The sequence below is a fragment of the Cydia splendana genome, chromosome 21 (assembly GCF_910591565.1).
Source record: "Cydia splendana chromosome 21, ilCydSple1.2, whole genome shotgun sequence".
Classification (NCBI taxonomy): Eukaryota; Metazoa; Arthropoda; class Insecta; order Lepidoptera; family Tortricidae; genus Cydia; species Cydia splendana.
This window is the reverse complement of record NC_085980.1, coordinates 11,035,624-11,063,163: the sequence shown is the minus strand read 5'-3', so window position 1 is coordinate 11,063,163 and position 27,540 is coordinate 11,035,624. Positions and strand designations below refer to the sequence as shown.

Sequence of the window (27,540 nt, the reverse complement as noted above, 5' to 3'; positions counted from 1 at the left end):
GACACTTGTGACATCTGGTGTCAAGTAGCGGTACTGATAATTCGACTACTTGACGTTAGATGTCGACTACGAAATAACTCATGTTTGGTAAGAAAACTGATGTATGGAGTTACCACTCTTTCTTTACTTATATTTCTCCATGGTGATAATGATAAATCGGATTTCAAATAGGTAAGTATGATTGTTTGCGAAAATCACGAGACAATCACTTTGGAATCAACTGTTATGTATGTAAAATTATTTTAAATGGGTTACTCAAGTATTATTAAGTCAAATAAATGCTCGACATGTTTCGATCCGTGTACGAGGATCTTCCACCGGACCACCGACTGCACGCGCGGTCTCTAGCTCTCTACTGCGCGCGACGTGTACTGTTTAATATTTTGTAGTTTTTTGCCCAAAAAAATAGCAACTGTTTTTTGCCAAAAGATAACTCGACAAGTACCTATATTTTATGCCCTTTAAAAATTAACAAGACGGAACTTCAGAAATGTTATCAAAATATTAAGTAAGTTACCTATTTCAACAAGAAAGAGAAAGCAATGTCTCCTGGATCACGCTTGTGATCGTCTCGTGACCTCGAGGAAATGAACATTGTTATATCAAAAAGATCTATTTTTTTGTTAAAAAAGTATTAAATTAAAGGAGTTTACTATTTTCTTAATAGGTTAAATTAGCTCATTTTGTTTTTTCTTTTATTTTTTATGTGCGTTTAAATCGACAGTGGAAAGACAAATCAAATAAACAAACATCTGGAAAGATCTAAAGATTATTTCGCTACTTGGGCCAATTCAATTTTATTGTAGTTTCTGCCACAGTTGTGTCCCTAGGGTCACTCATTCAAGCCGTACTTTTCTTTCTGTTTCTTAGAATTAGTAGAGGTTGAATTCCTCAAATACGTGTCTTTTGTGGTAGTTCCACGCATTTCAATCGATTATAGGAGTTTTTGAGAGAAATCTTGTCAAAGAAGTCCCCTGGCTTACGAGACAGAAAAACTACATGAAAAATCTAACCAACCCAATGTTAGTTTTGTCTACTTACATTCTGAAGCTAATTTTTGGTTTACCTTTCCAATGTCGAAAACTTTAATGATTCTTAGTGCAGTTTACACCTAGATGGTGACATAATTATAGCAGTCTGTGTCGCTAGAGTCGAGTGCGTAGTCTAGGTAAACTATGTCTACCGCGTGTTAAATTAGTTGTAAAGGTGGAAAAGTATGAGTATAGTCAGTATGGTTGTCATAAAACACATTGACACTGGTAGTAACACAGCGTAGCGGAGAGACCTGTGGACAATACATTATATATGTATAAAAACTAATAGATAAAATACTAAAGATAGCTAACTCTAATAAATAAAATATTGACATTTTATATTCAGTTTTCGCATTGCTGCCTACTTTTTTACTTTCCTTTTAAAAATATATAGTTAATTACATTTTAAACTGCTATTTTCAACGTATGCTACTCTCAAGATTGAAGTTAGTCATTATGATTTCTGGCCGTAAACGTAGACGCAATTAAGTAAGTATGGAAGCGCCAATTTGTGGTGTGGTGATTGTAATGTTTGTGCTATTAAAATAGGTGACGGTTCAGTTGCACCAAACCGCTTGTTATTGTTAAAACCTCCGCAATTTTTTTTGTGTAGGAAGTGTCATACTACACTACTCATTGACATTGATCAGTTCCTAATTAGCGGTTGGTGCAACTGGTTCTAAGCCTATCGCATAGTTACCTCCAGCACGGCATGGGTCAGAGCGGCTGGTGCGGCGTCTCGCGGCGGCACAGCGCGCTGGACTCCGGCGTCGCGCTGTCGCTCTCACGCCGAGTCTTACCTGCGAGAAACATATTAAACTTTACATAATATGATATATAACTTTAATATTGTATCGCTGAAAGGGATAGTCGTTGTGACTTTGTAACTTATATTTTAATATATTGTGAGACACGGTAAACAATGAACAAATTCTTCTTCTTCTCCATACAGCAAAATCGCTTAATAACTACTTGCATTAATTAAAATAACATTAGTTTGGTAAAATTCATGTACACATAATTATTACAGTTAACTTGTATAATACTGAATTACACTTTATGGACTTTCACAGTGACGCAGGAGACATTATTTCATCATATCAAATTAAATGAATTAAGTAAACATACGATCATTACCTCAATCATATGATATCTATGGTGAATTGCACCCTTAAGTCATATTTTACAAAAGTGACCCAAGAGACATTATTTCAATGGCAAAAAATAAGTTGTTATGTTCTTCGACCATTGTTCCTCGAGAATTCAATTCATTTTTATTATATATATGATAATGCATATTGAGTAGAACTCACTCGTAAAACAGAGACAGCCTGTCTGCTGGCTCGCTTGCACCGAAGTAGCGGGCCGAATCTCTTTCTGCTCCTTAGATTGCTCCGTCACACACTTCTGGTAGAAGTCGTACTCTTTCACATACCTGAAACACGGATTTTATAAGTAATCGCATATATAAAGTTATTAGTTACAGCAAAAGGCGAAATATAATATAGTTGGTCAAACCAATTTGTCAGTCAGTAAGAACCAGGAAAACTATACTCAGCCTTTTCTTTTGGGTGCTAGTACTAGTGTAAGACAAACATAATATGGTATGATTCTGCCTATGATTGAAATGAGACAGTCCTTTGACAAACTATAGTAATAAATGTATTTGTTAAAGGAAAATTGCAGACCCACAAGAAGATAACACGAAGCTTGAAAGTTATATCTTAATTTCACGAAAGCCACAAAAAACTCAGCAAAGTAAAAAATACACTAAATTAGCACTGATTTTCCAAATGTTTGGACTTTTTGTTATTTGCTTTTTAGTCTGTTCCAATATAATTATTTTTCTTCTTATTTTCCTATTGTATGGAATTTTAGGGGACTCACCACACCGGCGGCCAGCGGTTCTCAGACAGGTAGTCCCTAGAGGCAGCACCAATGTGACGTAACGCACGCGCGCGGCACACGCGGTCGTACGCGCCGCACAGACGCCACACGCACCAGTCTGCTAGGTTGTGTGCGTTGTGCAACTGAAAAAAAGTTAAAATCAGGCTCAACTAAAATATTTTATTAAACGCATATCTTTTAAGCGTATAAGTACTTTTGCCCCTGCGAAACCCAAATTTCAAGTTTTAACTTTTTAAAAGTGACCCAGGAGACACTACTTAACGAAACTACTAAAATAATAATTTATTTCACACTTGTCCTTTAAGATTTAAGATATTTATTTAAGGCAATGATCCGAAACAAAACATTACACTTTTTAATTATTGAGATATAATGTCAACGCAAAGAAAAGTCAACTAATTTACCTTTACAGGCTCCAACAACGAAAGTACTATTTCAACAATTTGATCGTCTTCTCCGCATAATCTGTGAACAAAAAACATCAAGTACTCAGGGCACCAAACAATGACATATAAATGACGCATTTCGCCATAGAAATGACGTGAAGCACTATGAATTTTTTTTTTATATTGGAGGCAAACGAGCAGACTAATCGCCTGATGGTAAGCGATTACCGTCGCCCATGGACACCCGCAATATCAGAGGGGTTGTGAGTGTGTTGCCGGCATTTAAGAAGTGACAGTGTAAATCTTTGTGAGAACAAATAATACATAGACCGATGGGTTGATTACCACTTTCAAAAGGAGTGCCGTATGTTGTCAGCCATTTTAAAACAACAATGATATAGTAACTGATTTTTCATAAAACTTATTGCAACGCCATAATATCTTCAATTATGTCGTTTTCAAGCAAAAGGTATCACTTGGTCGCTTGCCATAAGAACGCTTTGACAGGTTATTCGTACAAAGATACAAACAAATTTCGTCCTTATGGTAAGCGGCAAAGTGGTACCGTTGGTTATTTAACAGTTTTTGTACCTGTCCTGATGCCGCAGTCGATCAATAACTCGCGCCTCGACAAGGTTAACCAGACGATTCATGCACAATCGGTTAGCCAGTTCCAGCAGTTCCACACAGCGAGTCGGTTCCACTACGGGAATGTTGTCGCAGTAGATGTAGCAGAGTAGGATGTGGAATGCGTACATTTTCACGCCGGGGAATGAGATCTGAAAATAAAGAAGTTTGGATTGTTATTTGTACAGTTAAAAAAAATAGCTTACAACGAGTTCTAAAGAACGCTTGAGACTTGTATTTGTAATAAAACAACGCACCATTAAATGATTACAAATAATAAATGACGACTTTAAAATGCATCGTGCCATAACAATGATTTTGCTGGATCTATATCTGAATCCCTAAAGTCTTTTCTCCTATCTTTGTATTCCCTAATATTGTTTGTCATAATGATCACACCCGAAAAATGGTCAGAAGGACACCTGATTTTGTTCGCCATAAAAATGACTTAAAACACCATAAGCCATAACAATTATTTATTGCACCACATGAATGACGAAATGCGCCAGGATAATGACGTTCAAACGAGTGATAAATGTCAAATACCACCCTTGATGAGCAAGTCTGATGAAAACTTATTAAATGATTTGTCTAAATTACAAATTGATTTTCCAACTGATGTCAATATACTGGAATTCTGGATATGAGATTAGAACTTACCACTCTGCTCGTGCTTTCCCTAAAGTGCCCCTGGAACATAGCCTTCATAGGGTCGCACCGCGCCATGAGAATAGCTCTGTGAGCCAGATGAATACCGTCATCCAGGTCGAAGGTTATATCCGCGAAGAGGTTGCGCTCAACGTACATTTCTCGCAGCCGTTGGGGTATTGGCTTGAAAAAAAAACACATTATGAGTATTTAGAAAAAGCACTGTAGATTGTAGAGAAGGGCAATAGAGAGTACTCTCTCCAGGCGGGTGTTATGCCTGGGGACCGAAGTCCACTGAGAGTTGGTCGGATTCGAAGTTATATATATAGCAACTGACATTTAAAACTCCGTAAGCGCGATTTAGGTCTCTTACTAATTGCGTTCTAGGTCCCTAACGCCATCTGTTAGATTAATATGGCACGACGTTGGCAGTGACAGCTAGAGGAGACGCCACAGCACACTTGTTGTGAATACTCAGAAATGCGAGCTTTTTGATCCTAATAAGAAAAATTCTTTTGTACCATAAATACCGCGACGATGCATGTATAGGTATCAAAATCCATTAAAGGCGCGAAAATTCAACTTGTTTTTTCGTCGCAAATGTATGTTTTCTCCTTTTTTAGGGTTCAGTTCAATAAAACAGCGCGCCATGTAAATGATCAAACGTGCATAAGAATGACTAATCACGCCGTAAAGATGACACATTTGCTGCCGCACATCCGTTCAACCACAGAAAGGTAAACCATTTGTTTTCTTGTAATTATGCATTCAGATATTATAACTGCGTTGTGAACAGACTTACCATGTGAAACTTCTGCATGAACACCTTGTCGAACAGCAAATGCTGGTCCAATATGAACTGCGTGAGCTTCGTGAGCTCATGGAAGCCGAGCAGCTCTGCCGCTTGCCGTATTTCCTGTACAACATAATATACTTGTACAAGCTATTCTAAGTTTTATTATTAAAGAAATTAAAGTGGATTTTAGCTTGAAGTATTTCCTACATATTATGATAATTGATAATCTTGCACAAGCTTTTCGTGACTTTATTACTGGGGTATTTCTTTTACATCAACTGGGTGATTAGATATACATACTAACATCGTCCACACTACTGACAATTTGTAAACCTATTAGTACCTATACACAAGTTGGTGAAAAATCTACTATTCAAAGTAGTATTTCAATGATGATAATGATTCCTATAAATCGAACTGATAAACCAATCTAAGAAGTAAATCTTGTCAAATGATTGTGTTTTGGATAAAACAAAAACTAGATGCTAAAAATACTTTGGCAAATGCAGATAGAAGAATATTGAAGATATGAAATAAGTATATTTAAAATCTACCTTGTAAATGTAAAAAGATATGAAATTGAAATATTGATATTGAAGATAAAATCAGTATATTAAAATAATACCTTCATGGTGTTAAAGAAATAGGAGCGAGAAGTAGATATTGAGGACTAAAGTATATTTAAAAACTACCTTCAAAGTTCTAGGTAGGAGGGATGAACAAGTACAGTTTCCCGCGACATAGGTATTGCGATATGTGACAAAATGCGATTTTAGAGTTAACGAGTGTTACGACTAGGTAGTTGTAAAATGCAAAGGCAGTTAAACCTGAATATGATACAGTGAACAGTGAAATTGAGCTAACGCGTTCATGGCGAAGTTGAAGGGTTAGACAACCTTATTTTAATTTTCGAGAAATCGCATTTGGGTGAATCAACTTTTTTTGTATTGTTATCCTGTCTCGTTGTCCAAGGGACAATACTGGCGTACTTTGTTCGAAGATGTTGTATGCCGTTCTAGTAACATGCTTAGTTGATAGCCCATTATGGGAATTGGTTATAAATACCACAAAAATGCATGTTTGGTACATTTAAATATCATACAATCAGGATTTTAAGTATTTTGTCCCCTGGACAACTAATTGTAACCATGGCTACTTGCTCACTAAGCAAGTTTTACTATGAAACCAACCCATAAATCGCAAAAAACCTTGGCTACTTGATTGGCTGATCTGCCTAATGGCGATGTTTATTTCCTCACTGCCCCAGTGCCTACTTAATGATAAAAGCCGTTTTCTCTGTTTTCCACTGGCTGTGTTACGGCCGTTATGTCCGCCAGTATACCAAAGATGAGGCGTAAACATGTAAAAGTAACGCACCATTACATACATGATTGATGAGGTTATATTAGTAATCAACTAATCACTTATTAGTATCCAATTAGTATTTAGTATTCGTAACTTCGCAGGTATTTAATTATGTAACCTAAATGTCACTAAAAAGTCGATTCACCCATTCACCCCATAAACGCAATTAACCCTGTTGACATAGTCAGTTAAATTGAATGGATAACAGTTTTTAAGCTGCCTTTCCACTGAGGCGGAGATGAGAGGAGACGTGAGGGAATCAACAATCAAGCGGAGCTGAGAAATGCAATGTTCTGCCACCAGAGAGCAGCACTAGTGCCTATAGTAAACCATAGAGTACCTTATACATACTGTGCCTTAAACTGTTTTTTGTACAAGTTTTCACAGACAATAATAGTATGACATTGATGCATCAAGGCGGTTTGTTAACAAGGGCCTACCGGGAAATGCGAAAATCGAAATTTCTTGTTTCGCGGTACACCCCCAGATGATGGATTGTGGTAGTGGCGCCCTCTACGCAGAGTTTCGCGTAATATTCCCTATTCCTGCAGGTCTCATCTCCGTCTCATTGGAAAGGCAGCCTTAAGCAATCGTTGAAGAAATAGCAGTGTTGCTGTGATGAATAAAATAGGCAAAAAAAACTATAAAAAAAAACCAAACCAGTGCACCAACATACTTATAAATATAATAAAAAATATGAATAACTATGTTTTTGAATGTTTTATACTATAAAAATTAAATAAATCATGATTTATGCGTTATTTATTATAATAATGTTTACCAGTAATAATCCAATTGCAGCGGACTGCAGAACAGTGTTAATAATAATTATATTAATAATTAATTATAGTTTAATTTTAATAATAGAGCTTAAGCACGTGTCAAAAGGGGCCATCCATTAATTACGTCACACGTTTAGGGGTGGGAGGGGTCAAGATAATGTGACATGTTGTGGCAAGGGGGGGAGGGGGTCACGTCTTCTTCTTCTTCATCTGTAGCCGAAAATAATGTGTTAACATAATTTATATTCGCTGTTTATTTATGTACAGTTAAATTAACTAGTTTTTGCAATGATATTGCGGTTTTATTCGTGAACTTTTAATTCCTAACCGGTTTTGTGTTTTAAAATTTCTAATATTGAAGTCTAGGGGAAGCCTTTCCCAGCAGTGGCACAGAATAAATAATAGTACTACCGTACAGAAAAGACACTTCCTACAAAACCGAAGTTTGACAACGATTTAGGGACGAATCATGCTAAGATCCTTTTCTAATGTATGGCACTATCCCTTGCGGCTATTTAGGGTTGTCAAAATTCAATTCATTATCCTATCTGTGGTCGTGCACGCAAAAGGAAGTCAAGTGGTGCCAACCTTAATAACTGCTCGGAGCAATGCTGAGCCGAACGGAGCCGAGTTTGCCCGAAGTGAGGAGTGTCTCTCCACTGGCAGTGGGACACTAATATATAGGCTCTTTAAAATAACTCGTTTTTTTTATATTATTATGGATATAATAATATGTAATTAATTCGAATTGCAGATTCCGTTGAAAACAAAATTTCCAAATATGTGACGTCACACTAGGGAAGGGGTAGCCGAATATGACCAGGTGTGACAAGGGGTAAAATAATCATAAAATTCGTGTGACGTAATTCACGGATGACCCCAAATGGAGCAAAGTTTATTTAAAAATATATAGAAATCGAAGCTTAAGCGACAAAGGGAAACCAACTTTATAACGTTAATAATAGGGCATATTTGAGTACCTGTTGTTTGAAGGCCGTTCCGTCGAGGGTGCCCGAGTATACGAAGTTGATGATTTCTTGCATGACAGTTTGTGAGATCAGTTTGCTCATAGTGACTATGGTCTGCGTTGACGACGTTGCGTGTTGGATTTTGTCACACTGGAAAAAAAAGTTACTTTGTGCATTAAGCTTAGAATAAATTAAAAATAAAGTGGAAAAATTACTGTCTCGGGTGAGACTTGAACACAAGGCCTCTGGACGTTCCTGCTTGTTAAAAATTAAAATTACTTTGTGCATGTTTGTCTTCAAAACCTGGCGCCCGGACTCTTTTTCAACAAAAAGACTTTTCACATCACCTATTCGAAAAAGGGCCTTTTCTTCCCCTCTAGGAGGGATCAAAGTGGCACTTTTCTGTTCTAGGACACGATTCTTTCTTTCATACTATTTTTTTTGGTCAAATAATACATATTTTGGAACATAACAATTTCCTCATAGTTGATGTGAAAAGCAGTATGTGTCACACGGTATCAAAATTATTCCGTCTTGGGCGTTAACACTTGAATCCCTCATTACGCTCAGGATTCTACTTTAGAATCCATCGCTTCATTCAAGATTCAATGTACGCCCTTGACGGAAATATATAATTTTAATCCCTTGTAACACAAACTACTATTGTACAGCCGACGTCAAAAATATGTTTACACTTTTGCACCTTACTCCTTTGTAATAAGGCCAAAAATGTAAACATATCTTTGACGTCGACTGTACCATCGTCCACACTGTCCATGGGTTAACCTTATTAGAAAAGGCATAAAGTCCATCGATGGATAGTTAACAGTGTTGCTGTTTGTACAATAACGTATAATGTGAGAAGTTGCCATTGGATCCGGGAATCCGGATCAGCCAAACAAGCCAATTTAAAAAGGTTATGGCTAGCAGACAAAACTTAATTTTAAGGATGTGTGCGGTATTGTAGTGTTCGTATATTTGTAATATGTATTGTAGAATATATATGTATTTAGTCGTGTATATATGTATATATTTGTTGTAGGTAACTTGCTAATATTATAAGTGACTAGGAAACTTTTCGTTTTATTATTATTATAATTTTCTTTTCTTTTTCTTTTATTTACGCTGTTGGTACAGTACGGATGTCTACCGTCTCCAATTCTCCCTCAATTGCTCAAAGGTTAACTGGAAGAGATCCCTTAAAGGGATGAGTTCGCCTTTGTACTTATGACGAATGTTATTTTTCCTGTTTTGTTTTGATTTTTGTACAGTAAAGTGTTTTACTACTACTACTACTACAAGTCTAGGCGTGTGCTGAGACGCAGGCGACGCAGTTCACGCAGCGCAGATTTTGTAAAGTATGGAATGTCCTTGCGATGCAGCGTGCCTAGTTAAAGAGCGTTTTATACTGTACAGAATCTCCTCTGCGCTGCGCTGCGTCGCCTACTGAGTCTCAGCATACGCCTAGCCTAATGGGCACATGTTTTGTATGTTGAGGGTTCATGGGTTTCATTGACTTCTTGTTAATATTTGTTAAATGTCAATAGTCAGTAAAAAAAGGTTAGGGCAAAATGGCTCAGGAATGCTTTGCTAGAATTAAGTGCTATTGGGTGGGCACTTATTCTTAAGTGTTAGTGGAGTGGACTCATCATGGTGTTAAGCCTTGTTTTCCTTGGATAGCGGAGAATAATACAAAATACTAATCATCCATATTTATCCTTATTATTTTGAAGAAGGCAGTATGTCAGCACCGCTATCCCAGGAAAACAGAGCTTTAGCCTCACTGTCCCAACTGATGAAACACCTTATACAGATTGGCTAAAAAATTACTGCATTCCCGTTGCCAGGGAGGTTTTGGGATTATACTGAGCAACTTTTACTATGGGACCAAACCCGAATTTGCGAGAAAGAAAATTTGGCTGTTTCATACATTTTGGCTTGTCCATTTTCTATGGGAGGGTAAATTTGGCATTCCCTGGCAACGCAGTTATATTTTAGCCACCGTGTATATTTCGCGTTACACATACCTTGACCACTCTTATAGAGTTGATGGCGGGATGGTTGACCTCCCTATAGAGGTCTGGGGGCTTCTTACAACTGTCGCTCAGGGTCAGAATCTGACAGGACGACCGCCGCTTTATTTGATCCCATACTCTGTTAACAAATGTTTTATTATAAACAGATAATTACCAATAAACGTAATAATTTAACATTTGGAAATTCTCTCGAAAGAAATCACTAGACTTTTTTTCTCCCGGATTTTTTTTGGTCCCGCTGTCATTTGGTCCCAAAAAATTCCACCAAAATTGTTATTTACGATACAAGTGCGGAAAGTAGGTAATTCTCAAGAAATGGTGATAAATTTAAACACGACCGAAAGCAATAATGTGTACCTCATTTGTTTCGCTTGATCTTGCCGGATCAGATATTCTGTGTCCTCGTTGAAGTCACCCGTCGTCGCCTCCCCCATGCTGCTCACCTACAACAATATATGTAAGTAAAGAATTACAACGGAACTAAGGGCCTATTTACACTTTGTTTATCGCGAGTTCATACGTATAAGCAAAGAGAATAGATAGTATAGAGGGGTCCTGTCATAGTAAATTTTGTAGTCACAGTAAATTTACTGCCATCTATCGACACACGACTAAAACTCAAAATGAAAACGTATAAAGTTATCAAAAAATGTATATATATGGATAAATGATTTTATTATTTTTATATCATTTTGATCCATGTTCATTAACTGATATCTATGTGTTAAAATTGTTAAATATGAAACGGTGTCGTCACGCCATCTAGCCGAGGATAGGCTAAAGGTGTGTGCGGCATCTATTCGAGAATGACTTTTACTTGAATTCCGAGGCACGTTTTTTCCTTAGACTTTATTCGTCTTATACGAAGTTACATATGTCTTTGGTATAAGCAAAGAGAATAGATAGTATAGAGGGGTCTGCCATCTATCGACACACGACTAAAACTCAAAATGAAAACGTACAAAATTATAAAAAAAATGTATATACATATGGATAAATGACTTTATTATTTTTATATAATTTTGACCCATGTTCATTCACTGATATATCTGTTGTGTATAAACTATCTATCGGCACACGACTAAAACTCAAAATGAAAACGTATAAAGTTATCAAAAAATATATCTGCTGTGTATAAATGATTTTATTATTTTTATATCATTTTGATCCATGTTCATTCACTGATATCTATGTGTTAAAATTGTTAAATATATAACGGTGTCGTCACGCCATCTAGCTGAGCATAGGCTAAAGGTGTGTGCGCCATCTATCCGAGAATGACTTTCTTGATTTCCGAGGCACGTTTTTTCCTTAGACTTTATTCATCTTATACGAAGTTACTGTCACGTAAATTATTCCATATGTCTTTGGTATATTTAACGTTATATGTACCTACTTGCGTTAAGAGCGTTTATCACAATGGCGAGACGAGCGAGTAACGATCTCGCAAATTCACAGCAAACCCTGCGTATACGCGTTGTAATGCAGGGAGCATTATAAGAGTCGGCATACCGCGTGGCGTGTGCGTGCACGCAGCCGGTGTGCGCTGGTCTTTACGGATTACACAGGGAAATACACTGACCATGCTGCTCTCACTGGAGGAGCGAGCCAGTTCAGCGGAGCGGCCGCACTCGGTGGTCAGCAGTCTATGGAACGCCTCGCAGGCCGCCGCCATCATGAATCGGTGCACGGGGAAGCCCTTCGCGCCGCAGATTATTACCATGTCGGAGAAATACTGGAACAAATTATAGAAAATTATAAGAGTTAGATCAAGAAAAGTCTCACAAGTATCAAAAATGAGATTTCTTTCTATATGCATGCAAATCTTTACACCTAACCTCCGTATTCATACTATTCATTAAACTAGCACACCTTTGTTAAATTTTACGATAAAGTTAGACCTAGAAAAGTCTGCAGCGATTTTGATAGCCCACGCAGTGCAAGTGTTATTTATACGTCATAATTTCATAGAAGCAGGGCAGCGCAGGTAGAGGCAGGGCTCCAACTCGGTGGTCTGATGCCATACGCGACGCTACGCGGCTACGGGCGTCAACATCCAGGGGGCAATACAGCTGGCCCAAGACAGGGGGGTTTGGAGAGCGGTGGTGAAGAACTGCACTCCTGATGGCCACGACTCACGACCCTCAGCCTTGAGGAACCGACAAAGAAGAGAGAGAATTTCATAGAAGTACTTGGGCGGCATTTTTTTCCATTTAGATGCCCACCTGTTGACGCAATAATGTAGCCGTGTTTTCCAAATAGCTGGAGTTCACCGGAACCACGTCCGGCTCCAGGGGTCTCGGGGGTCTGAACGGAGCCTGGAAAAACGAGCAACAATATATTAGTTACTAGCAACCCGCCCCGGCTTCGCACGGGTTAATAAATTATACACCTAAACCTTCCTCAAGAATCACAATTGATAGGTGAAAACCGCATAAAATCCGTTAAGTAGTTTTTGAGTTTATCGCGAACAAACACACAAACAGACAGACGCGGAGGGGGACTTTGTTTTATAAGGTGTAGTTATTTTATAAGGTGTAGTGATTAGTTATATTACATTGGCAAAAAATATATAAACATTTATATTTTGTGTCTAAGTATTTTTATTCGTGAATACCAATAGGTAAATAATGGACATTGACCCGTCTGTTCCTATCTCTCTCACACCCGCATAATTGTATTGTATTGTATTGTATTTATTTATTGCAATTCACATGTACATTAAAGGTTTTACAAGTACTTAAGAGTATGGGTAGGTACACAAATGACACATGAAACCCTGATGGGCGCAGCAATGTAGGTAGATATGTAGACAATACTTATCATTATATATGCCCGCATAATTTCATATTCTAGCATTATACAATTAGGTAGGTCGGTGCCTTGTTACTTTCACACCGAGACCGTTGTACACAAACAAATACGAATAGGTAAACTGAATCAGCTATTTACTTACAAGTAGGTATTTAAAAGTTTGACCAGCGTAAGTATACATTTATTTGGCTGTTTACTCATTTTCATTAAAATAATCCTGTACGCTATAATAACATTTTTTGATTAAGTGTTGTTTTAAAGTTTTATTAAATATTTTTTCCAGTTCAATATCTTTTATATCATTAGGTAATTTGTTATAAATGTTGATGGCCATGTTTTGTGGGCTTGTGCTATGTAGTTTTAGTTTTGAGTTTGTTGTCTGTATAAGGTTGTTTTTATTTCTCGATTCGTATCGTCTAGGTTGGTCAGCAATTTTTTTAAATAGATCGGGGTATTTACGTACAAATTTGCAAATTTCAAAGATATAAATTGAAGTTAAGGTTAAGATTTTAAATTTGATGAAGTAAGGTTGGCAGCTGTCAGGGCAATAGATATTTGCTAATATTCTTACGCATGTTTTTTGGAGAATAAACAACTCGTTTGCATCCGTGCTATTCCCCCATAGGATGATAGAATATTTTAACCATGAATAGGCATACGCATAGTAAGCTGCAAGGGCAGATTTTAGGTTAGTGGTTTTTTTTAATTCTCTTAATGCATAGGTGAATTTTGACATTTTAGTTGCAATCTTTTTTACGTGCGCTTTCCAATTTATATTGGAGTCGATATCCAAGCCGAGAAGTGTAAAGGTATCAACGCATTCTAGTTTTATATTATTGTATGAGAGTCTAGCTGTCCATCTCGCAGTGTCATTGACCGCCGGTATCATGAACGGGACAACGTGCGATAGAGACAAGAACAGGGGAGTTAATGTACGAAATTCTTTGTGCGAAGCGTCTTTTCTTTTCTTATCCGATTATTTTTGATGAAATGGATGGTTTTATGCAATAGTTTTATGGTGCACCTTGTGTCTATGACAATAAGGTTCAGTTACCTGCAGCAACCTGCAGTAAGGGCCTCTGCTGGCGGCGCGCTATAAAAGAATGCGGTGCGGGGCGGCGGCGGTGTTTATAGAATGATAACTTACAAAGTTACCAGTTTTTTCTAGTGAATGTATACATAGAGTGAGTATGTACTTTTGCAGCTGTGTGTACATTGTCTAATATAATAATTAATACCTGTAGTAAAGGCCTCTGTACTCTCTTCAGATTTGTCATCCAGAACCTCTGCTGGCGGCGCGCTATAAGCGCCGCGCGGATCGCGTTCTCGAACACCTCATTAACACCGTAATAAGTGAACACTGACGTCTCGTAGTAATATATGCCGTATTCGGCCGCTAGAGCGCGCCCTTGGTCTGGCATTACTAGGTCGCTTTTTCGCGGGGTTCTGTAACGAGAAAATTGATTTGAAAGTGAGAAATTGGGGAAACCCCTAACACTAAAATAATCATTCACTTTTTTCCCCCCGAAATTGTATTGCATAACATCAACCACGTCAGCAAATATATACCTACTTAGGGAACAAATCAAATTACTTTATTAATTATTTTAATTTATGTTTTTAGGTACTCACAAAGCGCTGGTGGCCTAGCGGTAAGGCAAACCCCGGCTCACACCAATGAGTTTTTCAGAACTTATGTACGAAACGTCATTTGATATTTACCAGTTGCTTTTCAGTGAAGGAAAACATCGTGAGGAAACCGAACTAATCCTAATATGGCCTAGTTTCTGGGTTGGAAGGTCAGATGGCAGTCGCTTTCGTAAAAACTAGTGCCTACGTTCCCAATTCTTGGGATTAGTTGTCAAGCGAACCCCATGCAGGCTCCCGTGAGCCGTAGCAAAATGCCGGGATAAGGCGAGGAAGAAGATTTTTAGGTACTCACACTACTACCTACATATAAATTATTAACTGAATTAAATGTCATATATGAATGCAGTCAAATCTGTAAGATCGATAAAGTATTGCTTTTGTTCGTAACAAATCGACCTGTTTTGTTTGTCATTTTAGTATAGTTTGCGTAGCTGCCGCGTGGCGCTAGCTATTAAAGTAGTAACAGACTATCGCACCGGAACGCGACCTTGGTGCGGTGCGGCGCATTTATCGATAGTGTGTAAGCTTCGATCGCACATAATTATTATTAATAGTGGTTCGGTGGGCATGCACGTCGCACCAACTGACAAGTTATAATAATACTGGTGCGCTCCGCACCATTTTCCCTAGTGTGTAAGCTGCATCGCACCGTTTGACAGCTGTCATTTCCAAATTATGACAGTGGACGGCAATGTAGCCAGTTGATGAAATAACAAAAATGCGGAAGCAGTGCTTTAAAGACGCAGATTTTAAAGATTTTCATGAAACAAAGTGCATCATATTAGGGGTAATATGTAAATAGGCCGTTCATCTACCTCTAAAAAAGCGGAGCCACATTAATTGAATTTAATTCTTAAAGGATTCCATTGCAAAAATTCGTTAAAAACACGGAAATATGGGACACTTGGCAACACTGGCGCACGTGTGCGGCAGTCTGTAAGCTAGGATCGCACCGTTTTGACGGTTCGGTGCGATAGTGTGGAAGTCCACGCCAGTACGAGCTATTCCTAGAACCGCTCCAAGGTCGCGGTGCGGTGCGATAGTCTGTTACGGCCTTTAATCAGGCGTAATGTACGGCCAAGATGAGTTTGACCCGATATAACAGCTGTATTGTACGTAATAAAACCATACATAGTAATTTATTGTAATGTATTCTTAACTAATTACTATCTTTGTCTTTTGTATTCTTAACTAATGGTCTCATCGGAAGATCAGAGCTGGAAGTCGCCAGCAACATGTTTCTCTTTTTTGTATATATGTTTCTATTATGTGTTTGTGCTCACGAATAAAATTATTTCTATATACTAAAGAAAAAAATCTATCGTGTCGCAGTTTACCTGATGAAGGGGCTCCGGTCTTTACAGTAGCTCAGATATGTCTCATCTCTGTACATGTAGCGGAGGTCGTTCTTGCACCCCACTAGAAGAATCGGTGTGTTGGGGCAGAATCGCCTGAAATTATTTATACAGTCTTAAGTTTGCCCAGGCTCACAGACAAAACATCCTCCAGACTTAGCATAGTCGCGCTACCCTCTCTGCCACGCATACGGTAATTTTACTCCATGTTCGAGACGAAAGTGTCTTTGTGTGACATCCGTGTCTTTGAACGGACCAATCACGGCACGGGATTTCGCTCACCTCGTCCCGCGCACCCTCGCATTTTTGGCATCATCGGTTGCATGAAATAATTGCTCTAAACTCGGTCTAGAGGATTCCTAGTATATAGCCCAGGCTACTCGGGGAACCAGGAACAGGTAACCTTCACCCTTATTTCTTCACACTTATTCCTTGTTGTTTTTTTCTCATACAATAGTCTGTATCTTTAAGTACGTATTTAAATAAAAGTAAACAAACATTTTTTACTTTTTCGGGTAGTTATAAGATTTATTGGTTAACCAACCACATACAAAACCGCTTGGATCTGTCACTGAACGACCTGACATTAACCTACATTATTTGGTCATGTAATGTTTTCATCTACCCTCAACTGGCTTAAGGAGCCATTTGAGGGTAGATTTTGTTTACTTTTATTTATATACGTAAAGATACAGAGTATAAATACAATACAATTCAAGTAGCACTTATCTTAAGCTCAAATATGCGTAGACAATACCTTATTTCTGGATACCACATCGCTCCGCAATTCCTCAACGATATAGGATTGGTTATGGAGAAACACAGTAGCACTACATCTGATCTGAAACCAAAACATAATACGTAACCCATTGGTATAGAATGGCGTGAATTGATTTGAATCTACATTATGCTGTAACTACAACTACTGGCTGTCATACGCGCGTTAGCGTTAGATAATCCAATTTCCACAGAAGCACAGCGCCATTTCTTCGGCTGTCAAAACTACAAATTAGTCAATATAATTAATATAAAACAGCCATACTCAACCTGCGGACCGTTTGTTTTTAGGGTTCCGTACCTCAAAAGGAAAAAACGGAACCCTCATAGGATCAACCGTGCGTCTGGCTGTCCGTCTGTCACAGCCAATTTTCTCCGCAACTAGGTATTCTAGGTAATGAACTAATTAAGTTGAAATTTGGTACACATATGTAAGTCTGTGACCCAAAGACGGACATGTAACGTAAATAAATGAATGTTAAACATAGGGCCCATAGGGGGCACTTTTTGGGGGTAAATAAGACAGTCAAAAACAAAGTTTTGAAAACTATACCCATGTATGTTTGCCGGTTTTTCGTAGTTTTCGAGTTATGATTGATTTTTCAAACTTTTAACTTTTGTTATGAAATTCCGGGGTTCCCATACAGAATGGCTAAAAAATAACTGCATTCCCGTTGCCAGGGAGGTTTTGGGATTATCCTGAGCAACTTTTACTACGGGACCAACCCCGAAATCTTGGCCGGTTTTTTTATGTGGCTCGCCAGGTGAACCTGGTAGTATACCTACCTATAGATACCTAATCTTGCCACCCGAACGTCACCTCACCTTTAAGAGCGGCCCGGGGCTATAAGGCAAAACAGTCTTTGTGGCCTTCACACAAAAGTTTGAGTATGTCTGATATAAACCCGATGATCATACCTCCCGTAAGCAAATCTCCTATCTTTCTCATGGTCTCCGAAAGTGTCCCACAGCCGGAGCGACACATTCACACCGTCTACTACTTCCCAAGACCTTTCCAACACCTGAAACAACAAATACAATTAGCACAGTTAGTTAGTTAGTTATGCTGGGCATTTCCCGGAAATCAATCTACATTTTTTTTTTACAATCATTGTGCCTATTTTGTGTCAAAAAGTAGAAGCGCTACTCTAACTACCCCAGCACTCATTAGGTCGCTAACTGCCTCCTTTAAGTAGTGTGCATGGAGTCCCTAGGTATCTGTTTCTGCATACGTCACGTTTCACGCTCTGCATCTGTTTTACCCATACTTACTTACTCTTCTGGCGCAGCGAACCAAAGTGTGTCTTGGCCTCCAACACGATTGCTCGCCACTGATCCCGGTCCTGTGCTGTTTCTTGCCATACCCATATCCATAATATAACATGGTGTGGTAGTTTGTATTATATAATATAATATGGTTTTACCCATATCATATTATAATACCAAAGACAATAGACTCTATTGAATAGAGTGTATAGAGAGTTACTGTCATGGTAAATTATGTAGAGTAGGCTGAAGGTTATGGCGAAATCGCTCGACAAGATTGCACCATACCTTTGGCCTAGTGTAGAGTAGATGGCGTTAATATTAATATTTAACAAGTTAACTCATATCAGTGAAAGAATAATGATCAAAGTCAAATGGCGTTCTAACAGTTTTAACATTCTGTCGAAAGATGGCAGTAAATTTACTGTGGCTAAATAATTTACTTTGTCAAGCCGCCTCTATTTCTCTTTGATAATACAAACCGTTTTAAATACAGTGAAACCTGGTTAAGTGGAACCTGGATAAGTGAGAAACCTCTATAGCTGGGACTCATGGTGCGGTCCCGACACTTTAGCACTGAATTACCTCTGTTAGTGAGATAAAACGAACCTCTATAACTGGGATTAGTTGTTGTGATTTTATAGTCAGATTTACCTCTATAATTGAGACAGAGAGTGTATTTTACCTCTTTTACTGAGACTATAAGAATAAGAATAAGAATAATATTTATTTCTTTAACATTATCCAAAATTATAACATTCATAATACACTTAAATAGAACTTAACTAATGTAAATATACAAATATGTTTTTTAAAAAGTAAACAGTGATGTTTACTTAACATAAAATATAAGATATATTTATAAGATTACATTTTCCTAATTGTTTTTTAGAATTTTATAGTAATTGACCTCTGTATCTGAGATAAAGTTGGTCTATGGCCTCTCTAACTTGTTTATTGATCAATTGCCGTATTCTTACTAACTCTTAGTCTATCCACAAATTCCGCATTTGCTTGATTGTGTCTAAACGACTTCTAGTTTCATTTAGTTACTTTATGTAAGTAAGTAGTTAAAACTATTGATAACTAACACAAATAAACACATTTTCATTTTATAATTTTCTAAGAGGCAATGAAGTTCGTATCAAAAATTGAAAAATTCTATCATTCGAAAATATAATCATTAAAAATAAATTTGAAGAAATAATTAATAGACTTAAGAAATATTTAGGGATAAGGATTATTTTACCTTATTTATTTTTAAAGATAATTACTAAATACCTTATTAACCACCTCTATAACTGAAATATCCTCTATTCTCACCTCTATTAGTGGGACCCTCTGTAAATGAGACAGAAATTTATTTGTACCTGGCTAACTGAGAGCCTGGGTAAGCGGAATACCTCTTTAAGTGAGACAAATCTGCTTGTCCCTTGAAGTCTCACTTATCCAGGTTTCACTGTACCTTCATAATACAATACTTACAGCGACCTTCAACAATCCGATCGTTGACCAAGCGCGCTGGTGAAACAACACTAGGGTTGACTACACATTTTTTTTACAAATAAAAAGTTACTTAAAGACTCACGTCTTTATAGATGCGGTATTGGTCAATAGCCCACACTGTAGGCACGTGTGTGGTCATCAGCTGAGACAGCGATACGTGCTTGTTGCACGCCCGGGCACATATGAGCCGCGTCTTGCCGACGGCCGTGTCGCCCACCACCACGCATTTGACCAGCTCCTGGTGGGGCTGCTCGTTGTCCATGGTCTGGAACAAGATTAAGATAAAGATAGATACAGATTTTTTCACCACACCAACCCGAAGCAAATATTAAATGTAAAATATCAAACAAAATCAGACCATATTAAATCCAAATGAATGTTATTAAATATTTATCATCCAAAATCATCGTTTAAAAGTCAATTCTACCAGCAAACATAAGAAAACAACTCAAGATTTGCATTTGATTACTTTGCCTCACATGTGAATAAAATGCAACTTTGCTATCAGTTTTTGAAGTGCAAAGTAAGCCTTTCCGAGCTGGTGTAGTTAAAAGATTTTTCACCTCAGCAGCTCGAACAAGGGTACTTTGCTTCTTAAAAACAGTGAGCAAAATGCGATTTTGCTCACTGAGTCATTTTGTCTCACTAAGTGAGCAAAATCGCATTTTGCTCACTGAGTGAAACACGCTCAGTGAGCAAAATGCGATTTTGCTCACTGAGTGAGACAAAATGACATTCAAGTGACCTTTATAGTCAAATGTCATTTAAACATGCGGGGTCTAATACAAGTTCGATATACTTACTTGGGTTCTATTATCTCTGTCCCTCTAGGTATGTTCTCACTGCTTAGGGTGAAAAATTTTGTGTACTACACGAGATCAAAGTTATTTACATCTCGTGCGCTTTTGAATCCCTTACTACGCTCAAGATTCTAAATTAGATTCACTCGCTACGCTCGTGAATCTATTATAGAATCTTTCGCTTGCACGGGACTCAAAATAAGCACTCGAAGAAATATCAAACTTTGATCTCTTGTTGTACAAATAACTATTTATTATTCAAGTAGGCATATTACAATGCGCTTATGAATGTCAAATAACGAACTTCTAAAAGGGCAGAGGCAACATCTTTAAACAATTTCTAAGGGCCACTTGCACCATCCCACTAACCCGGGGTTAACTGGTTAAACCTGGAGTTACCATGGTTACCAGTACAATTTGACACTGGGTTAACGGTTTAACCGGTTAAGCCCGGGTTAGCGGGATGGTGCTAGTGGCGCTAACTGAAGTATAGCTTTTTAAGTTCATTTTTATTATGTTCAAATTTAGACCCCATATATTAAGATAAGTTTAGTTTTAATTCGTATATTATGTTTATTAAATTGTATCACCATGGATGCAATAAATAAATTATGAAATGAATTATATTTTTTATTAAACAACGAGATAAACTTGCGAAGTGCCAGAGAGCTATGGAGAGGAGCGTGCTCGGTGTAAAATTACAGGATAGAAACCGCAGCTCTGACATAAGAACCAGAACAAAAGTGGCAGACATCCTCACCCACATAGACATGCAAAAATGGAGGTGGGCAGGCCACACTATAAGATGCAAGACAGAGAAGTGGAACCAAAGAATTCTCATGTGGCACCCTACAGATGGGTCAAGATCGCAAGGCCCTCAATTAACACGATGGGAAGACGAAATATACTCACAGTGGGACTACTCTGGACAAGGGTGGCAAGAGAGGAAATACTGGAAGGAGTTGGAGGAGGCCATTGCCGACAGACACACTGAACCAAGAGACTTCATATAAACATTCAAAACTAAAAATGACTACTAAAAACCAACAATCATGTTCAGAATAAAGGGCAAAGTATATAAAATAAAATGTAAACAATGCTGATGAACCACCTTAAAACAAGGTTATTTATGACATACATCAACTTGTTTATTGAATCCCGAATATGAATGAATGAATGAATAATATTTATTTCAGGACTAGTCCCATATTATGTTAGTAACAAGTCTATACTACTTAAATTTAGTGTTAGTGCAAAACAACATAAATAAAATTTAACAAATAAAACTTATAACCTACCTACGTGGAGCGCGATACATGGAGCTGTGTCCATCTCCGCATCAGCGCGGAATCCCAGCGGTCCGCGAACGCGCTCAGGAGCCCGTTGGTGCTGCAGCGAACTCGGGCTAGCAGGGAGGCGCACCGCTTGCGCATTATGGCAGCAAAATCGTCGGTCCGCGCCTCCGCAAACATGCCCGACGCACTACAGTGCCGCGGCAACCCCAACAGAACCCTAAACGCGTTGTTATATTGGACTCGCAAGTCGCTATATGCCCGCTGCGTAAAGTTGACCCACAGACCGCATGTATAAAAAGATTGGCAATATGCCTTGAACAATGTAATTTTCACAGGCCAATATACCAGAGCCTTTGACCTACATATTAGCATACCAAGAACGCTGCATCCCACTCAGTTATTCATGTCCTAGATTTGGGTCACCGGGTTACAACTGTTGCATTCTTGCGTTCACAGGCTACCGAAATAGTGAGATCATTTAGTATTTTCTGCTTGACTGACTATTGGTAGGCTGACTTATGTTTATGAATCTAATACCTTTAAACAAGCAATTCTTGTTTATTTATATATGTATTTCAGGGATCTCGGAAATGGCTCTAACAATTTCGATGAAATTCGCTGTATGGGGGTTTTCGGGGGCGAAAAATCGATCTAAATAGGCCTTAATTCTGGGAAAACGCGCATTTTAAAGTTTTTATATGTTTTCCGAGCAAAGCTCGGTCTCCCAGATATTTATACATTAGTTAAGCCTTTTATAAAGAAGAAGGAATATATCTCCCACCTGATTTTGAACTTCATTTCAAAGTGATAGGGCTCAATTTTGCATAATTCCTGACACCCTTGTGCCTTATAAAGGGTTAATAGTCTGGTTTATAATAAATGAACAAATATTATAGGACAATCTACACAAATCAACCTAGCCCTACTGCATGTTGTCTCAACAAGGCTCGTTGTGGATACTAGATGAGATGACAATATAATAAATATATAGATTAGATTTATAAGATAAATACTTAAATATAATTATATTATACATCCATAACTCAGGAATAAATATTTGTGATAAACACATGTTAAACGCAACAATAGTGTAGGTGGTTACACAAAATGCACATTCCATTAAGATTTTGTAACTCACTCGAAAAATTCATTGAAATTTATTGTTAAACATCAAGCAAATAAATATTGTATAAAAACTTATAAACTGAAATCGAAAAATAACTTAGGAAAAACAAAACAAACATCCTTACATTTTGGTTCCATGGATAATCCCTTCTATATTAAAATGCATTATTAAATTATTCAAAACAATCCAAATAAAGCATTTAAAGCAATCAAACTTGAAGTCAGCAAACATTTTTTTAAAGCTAAATAACAATAACAACAAACAATCTGCCAAAAACGTATGACAGTTGACATTCAGAATAAAGGCAACGTTCGCAATTAATAGATTTAAATGCGTTCATGTTTAGATACTTAATAGTCGACTTTTTTTTTTTATATAGTTTATAATAAAATAATATTCATATTTTAGACGTTTTCATTCAAGTTGTAGTTATATTACACTTTTACTTTTCGGAGATTAACTTCAATTTTGATTTTTGGTAGTTGTCCGCAGCGCATTTGATACCTAAAGTCACTAAAGTTTACACTTCATAAAGGTAAGGCCAGCAGCGAAAGTTTACAATTATTGAAAAAAATACAATCACATTCGCGTCGCGTCATTACATTGTATTTTTTTCGTACAGCTACGTTGCTGCTACCTGTACACCGGCAATTTATTGTTTTCCTCGATAAAAAAAACTACCTAAAATTAATTATTGGCTGAAGCAATTTAATCGTTTAATATATTTAATGTTTCATATCGAGTAGGTTCTTTTTATTTTTAAGTATGAAGAAATAAAATATTTACCTATTTATTTTTGCATGACTATGCATTTTCCTAAACATCTGTCACATACGTGCAACTTCCCACATAAGCAAATAAAATCCTTTTAGGAATCAATTTACTTCTGACAATTGATTAATCCCCTTATTATGGCACTCAAAATTAATCAAAGGATCGATACCCAAAAATTATGTAATAAAATATAACTTTTACTTACAATTCCGTTCACGAAAAACCAAAATGTTTATTCTCAAATCCTTATCTCATTTCGTAGATCACCTGGACATTGTCACGTTTTTCACTAATAAACTGTGGCACTTTCAGGATATCCTTCGGAGCATTACGTTGCTTTTACTAAATTATGGTGAATTATCTTTATGTATTCGAGAAAGGCTACGGAGTGAAGTTGATTTTGTAGCAATGCAGTGTTCTGCGCATGTTCCTTCAATGAACGGACGGCGCAGATCCGCAGAGCACGAGCCAGGTTCATTTTAATTTGTTATTGACAATTTCGTTGATGTCAACGAACTCGAGGGAATCTATCTGTTCAATTTTACGTCCTTATACGTGGTCGATCCTTCAGACAATTACAAAGGATTGTACTAAATGATAAATGAATCATATCCTCTTGCTGTAGGTACAGCTATGTATGTAGCTATTATGTAGGTATGCAAGACTGTGTTCATAAACAATACAAAAGCTTGACGTTCCGCTATTCATAACAGGATTGTTCTATGCTATGACATACTGCTTTATATTGAAAACAAGCGAAGCAATAGCTTAAAAGTACAAGAAAATTGTTTTATTAAGATATTTTATATACGGGAAGAAGCGCCTACTCAAATGTTGATAGCAACGTGATTCGCTTCTGGAATAAAATGCAACATTGTAGGAGTTTGCTGACAGTGTGGTCCACAAGTAGTTGGATTTGGCACGGATACTGGTTTTTCGCTCTCGTTTTATTGCATTTGATTACAATTGGCATTGCTTTTAGATCCACAAATGAGGTTTAGGAAACTTTTTTTGATGTCCGTACTTCATTATTTTCATTTTGACCACAATTGCACATATAAAAACTTTTTATTGGGTAACAAGAAGGAAATTTTACTAAATCCTTCTTGGTACCTATACATGCGAAAAGTCACAAAAAGAAAAATAAAATATTCTGTCTTTCACGAAGCGAAATTTTAGAATAATGAAGTCCCGAAACAAATATAATATCAAGTGAACACAAATAATCCGCCAAAATGGCGTACCTCGCTCTTCTTTGGAAAGCGCGAACTATAGAAAAATACAGACTGAAATATGAAAAGGAGAAAATGAATTCGATAAATTCCAAGACAGAATTACGGAGCAGTTTATATCAAAAATGGACTGTGTACCGTAATGAGTCGCAGAAGAAATTCGAACAAGTTTACAGAAGCTTGTGCCCTGAGGGTTCGAGACTTGCGAATTCGTGCATTTGTCTGAAGGAAAATTCAAGTTTTGTCTTAAAAATTGTGATTGGTATCGTCGGGGGAATTTTGACATATTTTCTTTACACTGTCTTCGTTTGTCAGTTGTCTGTTTGGAGTGTTTTGGGTTGGGCTATTGGCTTGGCAATAACTTTGGGCGTCGTTTTTAGTTCCACAGTCAGGTTAGTTCTTCATCCAATATTTTATGGCTCCTCTTCACGTTGGGCCAACGCCAACACCAACGAGGGACGCATTTATGCGTTAGAGGGAGCAAAGTGATATTGCTATCTCATTCTACCGCATGGCTGCGTCCCTCGTTGGCGTTGGCGTTGGCCCAACGTGAAGAGGAGCCATTAGATATAGGTCGTACCTACTCAACAGCGAACGGCGCGATTCGGGAAATGAATTAGAGATTAACTAGATACGATATAGTAAAGATATGTGACGTCCCACGTGTAAAGGAACCTTATGGCGGTTGGCGCTTACGCTGTTATTAACGCCGCTTCAATATTATTGCGGCGCTATGCGACTTAAGGTACCTTTTGCCGTGGAACGTCACATATCTTTACTATTTCATATCTAGTGAATCTCTAATTCATTTCCCGCAATCGCGGCGCCAGCCGCCATAAGATACCTTTTGCCGTGGAACGTCACATATCTTTACTATTTCATATCTAGTGAGTCTCTAATTCATTTTCCGAATCGAGCCGGAAAACACTTTTATGTAGAGCTCCAGACGATCGTCATAATCATAATACTATAGATATATGTAGAAGAATGACAATGCTACATGCTACGGCGTAGCATTTGTAGCACCATTTAGCATTTATACCTACCATTTGGTGCCAGCGTGAGCTACGCGCTACGTTCGTAGCCGATAACGTGGGTTTTCCGCTTTGTAGCGAAAAGCGCCTAGAACGAGAACCGTCTAGCGGGTAGCTAGCAGTCAATGTGTTAGGTAGCGGTAGGTAACTAATAGTGACTTTGTGAGCTGTAGACCTCGCGAGCATAACTTAAAACTGAAAAAAATTATGGCTCAGCCATTTTGAAAAACTTCCAAAAGTTGAATTGACAAAAAAATCTATTTAATCATCGAACCTGCTCACGAAATTTCACGAGAATCAGTTTAGAATTGCGACCTGTAGAGGAAAAGCATTTTGTCCAAGCTGAAGCGGAGACCTTCGCTAACGCTAGGTCAATTATGTAATTATGTACAAAATAAACATTTTAGGACCCATGTCAAGTATTTTTACCTAACTATTACCTGCCTATACTACGTACAGTCAGCAGCTGGAGTTGCTAAGCGGGTTAGGTGTTCAAATTTACCTTGACACGCTCTTATTCTCTTAACAATAAAAGTCGCGTCAAGCTCATTTTGAACACCTCGCCCGCTTAGCAATTTCTGCTGCTGACTGTACCTAACTACTACCTACCTAACTACTACCACAGAATAAATAATAGTACTACCGTACAGAAAGGAATCTTCCTACAAAACCGAAGTTTGACAGCGGTTCAGGGTCGAATCATACTATCCCTTTCTAATATATGGCACTATCCCTTTCGGCTATTTAGGGTTGTCAAAATTCAAGTGATTATCTTATCTGTGGTCGTGCACGCCAAAGGAAGTCAAGTGGTGCCAACCCTATTAATTGCTCGGAGCAATGCTGAGCCGAGCGGAGCCGAGTTTGGCCGAAGTCAGGAGTTTCGCACCCCTGCTACTACTACATACGTACCTACCTAGCGACCAACGTAAAAGATGCTGCAGAATTCGCTTCATTTATTTATTTATTTAAACTTTATTGCACGATATAAAATTGTACAAATTTTCCTTGCTGCACACGCTCTTGTTATTTCTCGTACAGATATTTTGAACGCTTCACACGATTAGATACTTTTGCTGTTAACTGACAGTGTTAACAAGGTTGTCACTCTTCCAGATGCTTGTTTCTCCTGCTAATACCTGGTCTCTTCTCACGTGTCGGCCGGTACACCCTGGCCTGCTACGCCTTGGTTCTCATCCTCACTGGACCAGCCGCCAACACTTTGAAGAACCTGGATACCCTCTCTGCTTCCTTGGCTTGTGGGCAGGTATGTCTTTATTTATTTATTTATTATAAGTACCTAAGCCTAAACGGTGTCCCACTGCTGGGCAAAAGCTCCCCCCCCCCCCCCCCCCTCGATTTCT

At 37.9% G+C, this 27,540-nt stretch overlaps 3 protein-coding genes across 4 annotated transcripts in view; 2 read left to right on the top strand and 1 right to left on the bottom strand.

Annotated features, from left to right (window-relative positions):
- LOC134801033 (uncharacterized) overlaps positions 1–27,540 on the top strand; it is a 338,387-nt gene that overhangs the window by 72,365 nt on the left and 238,482 nt on the right. The gene's annotated exons all lie outside the window — the stretch shown is intronic.
- On the bottom strand, positions 477–24,505 carry LOC134801317 (rho-related BTB domain-containing protein 1). 2 transcript variants are annotated; one of them, XM_063773859.1, is made up of 20 exons: positions 24,119–24,505; positions 20,001–20,183; positions 18,065–18,168; positions 17,127–17,210; positions 16,352–16,465; positions 14,603–14,810; positions 12,776–12,868; positions 12,133–12,285; positions 10,908–10,993; positions 10,542–10,668; positions 8,527–8,664; positions 7,546–7,569; positions 5,406–5,519; positions 4,616–4,786; positions 3,920–4,107; positions 3,347–3,407; positions 2,922–3,064; positions 2,348–2,469; positions 1,735–1,834; positions 477–1,285 (listed from the first exon to the last, which is right to left on the bottom strand). In XM_063773859.1, exons 2-19 carry the CDS (start codon positions 20,178–20,180, stop codon positions 1,752–1,754), a joined length of 2,193 nt encoding a protein of 730 aa, XP_063629929.1. In that variant the 5' UTR covers positions 20,181–20,183; positions 24,119–24,505; the 3' UTR covers positions 477–1,285; positions 1,735–1,751. The 2 variants fall into 2 exon arrangements, with proteins under 2 accessions (XP_063629929.1, XP_063629930.1); XM_063773860.1 differs by lacking the exon at positions 7,546–7,569 and having other exon boundaries at positions 478–1,285.
- The window catches only part of LOC134801062 (uncharacterized), a 79,008-nt gene continuing 76,545 nt past the window's right edge, over positions 25,078–27,540 (top strand). The window contains exons 1-2 of the mRNA XM_063773591.1: positions 25,078–25,537; positions 27,293–27,443. Coding sequence (XP_063629661.1) covers positions 25,149–25,537; positions 27,293–27,443 — 540 coding nt within the window. The 5' untranslated portion in view covers positions 25,078–25,148. The remainder of the gene's footprint in view (positions 25,538–27,292; positions 27,444–27,540) is intronic.

What these genes read in the sequence shown, in the direction of transcription:
- LOC134801317 (XM_063773859.1), bottom strand. Translation starts at nt 20,180, where the DNA reads ATGGACAACGAGCAGCCCCACCAGGAGCTGGTCAAATGCGTGGTGGTG. An exon ending in AGGAGATTTGCTTACGGGAG is followed by an intron (nt 17,211 to 18,064) that starts GTATGATCATCG and finishes TTTTGGTTTCAG; the next exon opens with ATCAGATGTAGTGCTACTGT. An exon ending in GAACGGCCTTCAAACAACAG is followed by an intron (nt 7,570 to 8,526) that starts GTACTCAAATAT and finishes ACTGTTCTGCAG; the next exon opens with TCCGCTGCAATTGGATTATT.